At 60.2% G+C, this 8,135-nt stretch overlaps 1 protein-coding gene across 1 annotated transcript; it reads right to left on the minus strand.

Annotated features, from left to right (window-relative positions):
• Positions 1 to 3,757: 3,757 nt before the first annotated feature.
• On the minus strand, positions 3,758 to 7,589 carry LOC128946558 (tubulin tyrosine ligase 3-like). The gene is made up of 10 exons (XM_054290437.1): positions 7,550 to 7,589; positions 6,889 to 7,466; positions 6,618 to 6,746; positions 6,425 to 6,539; positions 6,221 to 6,328; positions 5,821 to 5,989; positions 5,601 to 5,749; positions 5,283 to 5,529; positions 4,769 to 5,201; positions 3,758 to 4,696 (listed from the first exon to the last, which is right to left on the minus strand). Exons 1-10 carry the CDS (start codon positions 7,587 to 7,589, stop codon positions 3,758 to 3,760), a joined length of 2,907 nt encoding a protein of 968 aa, XP_054146412.1.
• Between the last annotated feature and the right edge of the window lie 546 nt (positions 7,590 to 8,135).

Genomic DNA, 8,135 nt, shown 5'->3' on the forward strand with positions numbered 1-8,135 from the left:
CCAGCTCACTCTAGCCCATCAGATAACAATTGCTGACAGGCATCCAGAATTAATAGGCAATCTGAAGCTACTTCTGGCTCTTGTGAATGTTTCTGTTGGTCCTGTGTAATGGCTGCACAGATCAACAGCCATTCCCTGTGATGTGCCAGGCTTCTTCTGGCATCCTTAGTCAGCAGCTAGGAGCTGCATTGCACAAAACTAACAGATTCCTGTTTATAGACTGTTGTCTGTGTTTCTACAGCTCCCCTGCATTTGGGGGCCCTGGCTCTGTTTCCCCTGTAAGCAGCATGCCACAGGCTGTAGCAGCTCCAGAGTGTTGGATTTCCCTGCAATCCCTGTGCCACAGGAGAGCTGTTGGGCTGTACAGGCACTGCTGCTCGTAGGACAGGATTTATTCAGCCCATCCTTCTGCAACACCACACACAGCAAACACTCTGCCACTTTTTATTTCCCCCCCTGCCTTCTTCCAGGAGGTCCCCATGGCCTATAATGTCAACACACCATGATTTAGCCTTGCCCCAGTCAAGTTCATTTTGGGAGCAGGAAGTGAAGCCCTTACTTAGGGATGAGGGAATGCTCCTTCCTCCAGCCCATTTAAGTCAATACAATTCCTCTTACTGAGAGTCTTCCCCAATTTGATATTATAAATGAGGTGCTCCTTGGAGCTATGGCAAGAGATTTGTGGCAGTAGTAATGCTAAATTTAATTTCCTGGGATTCAGTCTCAAACAATTGATAAAGCTGGGTTATTCAGGAGCCATTCAAAAGTCCTAAGCTGTAAATGTATTTATTAGCTCCACTGTGCTTACAGCAGCCCAGGAATTCCACTTTGTGGAATTTCTGTCTGTTTTCCACTAGCGTATGAGCACAGATTACTGGGACTAGAACAATATTTGTGTTGCAAATTGCCTTTCAGAAAAACCCAAATGAATGGTAAATGTGTTGAAAATAGGGAGGAAAAAGCAGGTTCTTGTATTTCAGTCATAAATACATACTGAATGAAATATATGATAAATTGGGAACAATGCATGTACTGATGTAGGACGCCTGTAAGATTAATATGAGGACAGAGGTGAGAGGGATTTTTATCACATAAATGTTATTTTGTGCCTTTCACTGAAACTGTTGTGGTACCAAAGCAATAACATGATGTCCTGCTTGCTAGCACAAGGTGACTGTGCTCACATCTTCCTCCTTGAACAGCCATGGCAGAGGCAGGCTGGGGAAACTCCAGGGAGGCTTGGGGAGCCTTGGGAACGAGGAGCTGCACAAAGGGACTCGCTGTGCACGTTTGTGTTTGGGTGGGTGTGTGAGGGCTGCCTGGTGGGGCAGGGATGGAACAGGCAAGCGGGTGTGCAGGGATCCAGCAGGGCACGAAGCACTCCCAGGCAGCAAGAGCAGCCAGCCCGAGGTGCTTCTGTTAGATTGAAACAATCCTTGGAGGCTTCACAAGCGCTTGAACCTCAAAGGCAAATCGCAAAGTGTGGCTAAGGTTACATGACAGCCTGTCTGTGAACCAGCACCAGCATTCAACTCCTCTGGCCTTAGGTTGTGTACATGTGCAGAGTTCATCTTTCCTTTCCTTTGTTGTTGCTGCTCTCTGTCTGCTTAACTCTTCTGCACTGGTTTCCCCCTTTGATTTATTTTTTGCTTGTGTCACCCATCTCAAGAGACTGAGTCACAGTAGTAATCTGTTTGAACTCCTACCTGCAAATTTCCTCGTTCTCAGTACATTTTCTGGCGCACAACTGATTCAGCTTCCCAGAAGGATCTGTCACTGGGGAGAGCAGAGCTTTCCTCTCTATTACATTACCAAGGGCTCTCTCTGTCTGACTATCCCTTGACTCCTTTTAAAACCATCCACCAAATGATCATTCAGCCTTTCCATAACCACTCCATTGGCGGTTTCCTTCCCTCTCTCACAGCTTAATTCCAGCTCTGTGTTCAACACTCTTATTTCTCCTTATTTCACCCTTTGACTCTCCTTGTGACATCTGCTCTCGCATCCCTAAAACCTTCCTGTGCTGCTGTCACTGCTTCATGGAAGAGACTCTCCTACTGTGCTTCTGATGCACAAGGGGAGTCTCTAAATACATCCTCACTGCCACCCTTGAGGACAGTCTTGAAAGATTCATCCTGACTCAGCCAAGCCCCTCTGTTTGCTCCACTTCTGCCTCTGGGCCACTGGCATTTGAATGAACTGATCAGTCATGCAAAAACGTTTTCTGACCTAGTGGTAGATATCTAAATGCCAGTTAAGTCAGCTCTTCTCCTTTCTTTGTGTGGAGAAACATGTGAAGAAGACTGGGAGAGTCTGGAGCCCGTTTTGGCTGGGATGAGAAGGCACGAGGATGATGCCAGTCAGGATTTCCTGGGGGAACAGGGGATGGTCCCCTCTCAGTACTTGCCCTGCCAAACAGCTTTTTCAGGGGCTAGTCACCAACATGGGTACATGATCCAAACTGGTGCAGGAGATGGCCCCTGCTGCTTGCCAGGTTTGATTTTCCCCTTGCATCCAGCTTCTCTTCCACTTGTTCCCAGTGGCCCTGATGACTGCAGCCAGCAGAAAATGGTCTGTCTGGACCCTAAGGCAGCAGGAGTTCCCCAGTGAGGAAAAACTCCCTTGCAGAGAGGAGGCTTGAGGAGCTGCCTCTAACAGCAGAGTGGCTGGCTCTCCCAGCTCCAGTCTCCACGTCAGAACTCTGCCAGAAGCACCGGCCTTTTTCTGCAGCTGATGTACCACGCACTGGTCACTTCTGCCCAGCCCAGAGCAGGGCAGGAGGGGCCCAGCCATGCTTGGGGACAGCAGCAGGCACAGGGCACAAGCACTGGGGAGCCACGAGATCCTGCGTGCACTCTGTCAGCACAGGAGCTGCCCTGGCAGTGCCAGTTCCAGCTGTCAGGAGGAACTCACTCCGCACACTGGAACAGATCCCCAGAGACACTAAGGAATGTCCCTCCCTGGAGACACTCAAGAACTGCCGGGACACAATCCTGCACCGTGTGCTCTGGGATCACCTGCTGGAGCAGGGAGGTGGCACCACATGACCCACTGTGGTCCCTTCCAAGCCCAGCCATCCTGGGATTCTTTAACAAGGTGGGTTACCTCGTCACAAAAGGAATCTGCAGGAGCTGGTGCTGCCCAGGGCCCCCCTGCACTCCCCCCCACCTCCTTTCCTGTACACCTGAGCAGCCCCAGGAGCCCACAGGGGACCCCTGAGGACACCTGACTTCCCTTTGCCAGCCCTTTAATCCCCACCTGCTGCTTTTCTTGGCACACCCACGGCACGGGACTCCTCCTGCCATGCCCCTGGCGTGTCAGGGGGCACCAGCCCTGCCAGCACTCTGTGCCGGGCCACCTCCCAGGGCTGCAGCAGCGTCACCGCTGCCACAGCCCTGCCTGGCAGGGGCCGGCACAGGCAGCTCTCCCTGCCTCCTGTGCCTGTAGCCAGCAGAGGAGCTGCCCTGGCAGCCCCAGGTCCTGCCTGCAGCATCATCCCCAGCTGTGTCACATCTCCCACACACAGAAGGTCCCAGCCAGGTCCTTTTCACGAAAGTCTATTAAAGCAGGCGTGCAGGTTGAGGTGGCTACCGCAGCACAGCCCCGGGCTCCCGTACCTGCCGGGTGCTGCTGTGTTAGCCACCCAGGACGGGCAGGGCGCTGTCCCCTCGCGGGGTGTCTCTGTGTCCCAGGTCCCCTGCATGCCCTGGGGAGCTGCGGTTCTCCTGTCGCCGGCAGGGGCTGGCTCCCGGGGCTGTCACAGCGCCGGCAGGCGCGCCGGCCGGGCAGGCAGCCCTGGGGGGGTGGGTGCACAGCCCGGGGGCCGCCAGGGCCTGCTGGGCGCTGCCGGGGGCTGTGGCACAGGGCCCCGCACCGGGGGGCGGGCGCTGATCGGGGGCAGAGCTCGCTGGGGCCGGGCAGCCTGGGGCTGCCCACCCGGCTGACTGAGCCGGGGCAATCCCTGGCGCCCCGGGGGTCGCCTGGGCCTCCTGGGCGCCTCCTGGCGCGGTGACAACCCGTCCCGGGGACAGCTATTGGTCGGGGGCTGAGCTTCCTGGGGGCGCGCTAACTGAGCCTCGGCATCCTCGGCTTGCCCAGCCGCGTGGAGGAGCTCCTGGCTCTTGGCAGAGCCGCCCGGAGGCAGGCAGGGGCTCCTGGTCGCTCCCCGGGGCGGTGGCACAGGCCCCCTGTGCAGAGGACAGCTGCTGGCGGTCGGCTGCAAAGCCGTCTGGGCTTGAGCTTCCTGGGGCTGCCCGACCACCACGTGAAGGAGCCACGGCAACTCCTGGTCTCCAGCAGAGTGGCCTGGGGGTCGCTGGGGGCTCCTGGTGGCTCCCTGGCTTGGTGGTCCTGGCACTCTATCCACGGAACAGCTACTGGTCAGGGGCTGAGCCTCCCCGGACTGCCCATCGAGGTGAAGGAGCCACGGCAGCTCCTGGCTCCCAGCAGAGCAGGGTGGGGCCCGTGGCAGTGCTGGAGGGTCAGATTTGGGCAGGCAGCAGCTGCCCTGCAGCACCATAGGAGGCAGCTTTTCCCGTGACGCCCTCGACCCGTGCACCTTGGCGGCTCTGTTCCCTGAGGGTGCAGACCTGGGGAGCCTGTCCTGGGATCGACGCTTCGCCGACTGGGGCTTCTTCAGGGAACAGCCGGTGACCATCAGCCTCAGCCCGACAGTCAGACACGAGGACACGGCTGCCTGCAGGGGGACACAAGGGGCAGTGGGGGCTCAGGGTGCCGGGGGAGTGGCTGTCCCCGGTCCCCAGCCTACCTCCCTGTAGAGGAGCTCAAAGGCACCAATGGAGCAGGTGGGGTTGTCCTTGCGGTCGAGCACGAGGCGCAGCGTGTCCCGCTGGACGTTGGCGCACAGCTGGCGCGTCACCGCCGAGGAGGGGCTCATGGTGGGGCAGGAGTTGATCTCCAGCAGCCAGGGCTGGAGGTCCTCCCCGATGAGGAAGTCGGCCCCGAAGAGCTCAAAGCTGCCCTTGCGGGAGCCCACCTGGTCCCGGGCGCAGCGCAGGGCGTTCAGGATCGCCGCCTTCATGCCGGGCACCATCACCCGCTGCCAAGCGTTCGCCCGCCCCAGCCACGCCAGGTGGGCCTGGAACTGCTTGTTGGACCAGATCTTGTCGGGGGGCACGCGGGGGTCCGGCTGCCACGTTTTGTACCGCTTCTGGATGGAGACGTTGCAGAGGTGCCTGGCGCTGGGGCAGGGAGAGCGGGGCTGGGTCAGGGGGTGCCGGGGGGCTGGGCGGTGCCAGCCGGGGCTCGGGGGGGACACTCACGGCTCCAGGTGGCACAGGGAGAAGGGCCGGGAGCAGAAGCGCAGGTAGCAGTCTCGGTAGAACCAGACGGTCAGCGGCTTCCAGTCGGTCACCACGAACCACTGCCGGATGTCGAATTTGGTGTTGAAGATGGTGAGCGGCCGCTCCACGTACTTCTGCACCACCCACTCGCACACGCCCGCCGGGGTGCCCACGCAGCTCTGCGCCAGCTCCAGCACCTCCTCCAGCCGCGTCGCGCACACGATGCCTGGGCAACACAGGGACGGTGGCACCCCTTCTCCGCGGGATGTGTGTGCCCCACGCCTCCCCCAGCCTTACCCCTGCCGCGGGATTTGGCGCTGGGCTTGACGATCCACACGTTGAGGCTGCCCTCTATGCCGAGCTGCGGCAGCTTCTCCTCCAGGCGCAGCAGCAGCTCCTGGCACCGCTCCCGCTGCTCCACGTCCAGCTCCAGCCTGGCCCCCTCGCTGTGGGGGACACGGGGGGTCAGCAGCGGCCCCACCGCTGTCCCCCCTGCCCCGTCCCGCTCAGCACCCACTGTGCCACGCGGTAGTATTCCGGCAGGAAGCGGTCCCAGTCGATGCACGTCCGGCAGGGCGACGGGGTGCTCCTGTCGATGTCCTGGTGCCCCAGAACTCCCAGGTGCTGCTCACAGACCTCCAGGGCCTCCTCCAGCAGGTCAGGATACAGGGGCGAGCACGGCCCTGCTGTGGACAGCATGGGGTGAGATTCATGACTCCTACGCCAGCCTTGGGGCCGAAGCACCGAGCCTTCCTGTGGGACGGATGCCTTTGGAGCTAGGGCAGGGGATGGAGTAAGGGACCCCAAGCCACAGACATGAGCAGATGCTCACCCTCCAAGCTCAGCCCTCAGACACGCCCTGAACTCCCCGTTTCATCCCTCGCCTCCACCCCGCTCAGCCAGCTCCATGCACTCACCCGGCACCTCGTCGGGTTTTGAGGGCTGCTCTGTCCCCACCGGCCTGTCCCCGACCTTCTGCAGGGCCAATTTGAGAAGGCTGCGAGCTGCTGTCAGGCAAAAATCATCTGCAAGAGGGAAGCATCATCCCTAGCCAGTCCTGCACAGGACACGGGAAGACTGGAGCATGAGGGGTGACAGGAGGGCAGCAGCCTCAGGCTCACCAATGAAGGCTTCCTTCTCGTCCTTGAACCCCAGGCGGTAGCACCGGGGGAAAAAGGTGTTGAAGTCGACTTGCTCGAACCAGGACAAGTTTTGCAGGCTTTGGCACAGCCCCTCCTGTTTGGAGAAGCTGGTCATTTCGTTCTGGACACCCGCACCCCTCGTGTGCCCTCCCTGAGGCCCCCGTGCTCCCACCTTGGTGCAAAGCGCGGCCAGCCGGGGATAGCGGTTCACCACCTCAATCCTCGCCAGCAGCTCCCGGTCAACGCTGCTCAGGCGAATGGTCCAGAGGAAGTTTGGCACCTGGTCCTGCACCAGGAAGGACTGCGGGAGAGAGCGGGCTGGGGTGAGCCAGGGAGCCCCCATCCTGCCCCAGCCCCGAGCCCCAGGCTGAGCCCTGCCTCTGAGGGTCCCAGGATGACGTGGGCAGCTGTGGCAGAGCTCAGCCCTAGCCCTCTTAGCTAACCATGAGGTCATGGATGTCTTCAGAGTCCTCACTGCACTGCTCCTTATCTTCGTTCTCGTCTTCATCTTCCCTTTCCCCCTCGTTCTCCTTATCGCATGCTGTGCACCACGGGTGCTGCAGGGGCTCTGCGGTGCCCGGGGAAGGCTGTGCCCCGCCCGGCGGGTTCAGCGCTGCCTCCCCCTGCTCATCACCGCCACCGCTTGCCCCCCTGTCCGGCTGCTGCTGTCTTTGGTCGGCAGGCTGCTGCTTCAGCTGCTTGTGGTTGAGGGGCAGCTTCCTCTCCACCCAGCCCCGGGCGCGCAGCAGCCGGCGGATGACGGGGTAGGGGCCGTGCACGGTGAAGATCTTCTTCTCCTGCGGGACAGCAGCCAGCTCAGCCTGCGCTCCCGGAGCTGCGAGCCGGCTCTGCTGAGCCACAGGGGCACAAATGCCAGCACGTGCCATCTCGGGGCGCTGGGGAACCGAACCCCTCACCTTAATGGCCTTCTCCACACGCAGCCTGGCCTTCCTGAGCCGCTCCGACTCGGCCGCGTACTGCTGGCCATCGTGGTAGCCGATGGTGGCAGCTGCCACCTGCCCTGTGAGGACAGCCCCGCCTGAGCCCGCTGTCCCCGTGTCCCCAGCCCCGTGGGGTGCGCAGGGAGCGGGGGAACGTGCTGACCTGTCTGCCTCTGCCTCACCACGTCTGGGGATCCTGCCATGGCATTTCTGGACGTGCCAAGCCTTCTGCCAGCATCCCAGCTGCACTCCAGAGCCTCGGGACGCTGCGCTGTTCCCTTGTCCTTGGCCTGCTGGGCCAGGGGCAGCTGGGGTGTCAGCTGCTCAGGTACTGCCCCTGGCTGAGGGGCTGTGTGCCTGCAGGGCTGCTCTGTCACGCTGTCCCAGGCCAGCCTGATGGCGAGGGGAGCTGTGGGTGGCTCTGCCTCCTCCAGGCCAAGCAGGTTGTCCTATTCCCCCATCCCTTAGAGACTGCAGTGGGTGTCCTGCACAGGACACAGCTTCCTTATTCCATAGCCACCGTGATGCCACAATGCAGGGTGCTCAAAGCAGCCTCAATGCACAGGTCCTGGTTCTCCCCTCTTGTGAGGGACTTTAACCACCCTGACAGCTGGAGAGGTGACGCAGCAAAGTACAGACAGTCCAGGAGGTTCCTGGAAAGCTTTGATGATCCCTTCCTGACACAGGTAGTGAAGATCCCACTAGGAATGGTGTGCTGCTCAACCTTGCACTAAGAACCAGGAAAAGCC

Source organism: Melozone crissalis, unplaced genomic scaffold (genome assembly GCF_028551555.1).
Source record: "Melozone crissalis strain CALT ecotype California unplaced genomic scaffold, PUWL_Pcris_2 ptg000081l_1, whole genome shotgun sequence".
Lineage (NCBI taxonomy): Eukaryota > Metazoa > Chordata > Aves > Passeriformes > Passerellidae > Melozone > Melozone crissalis.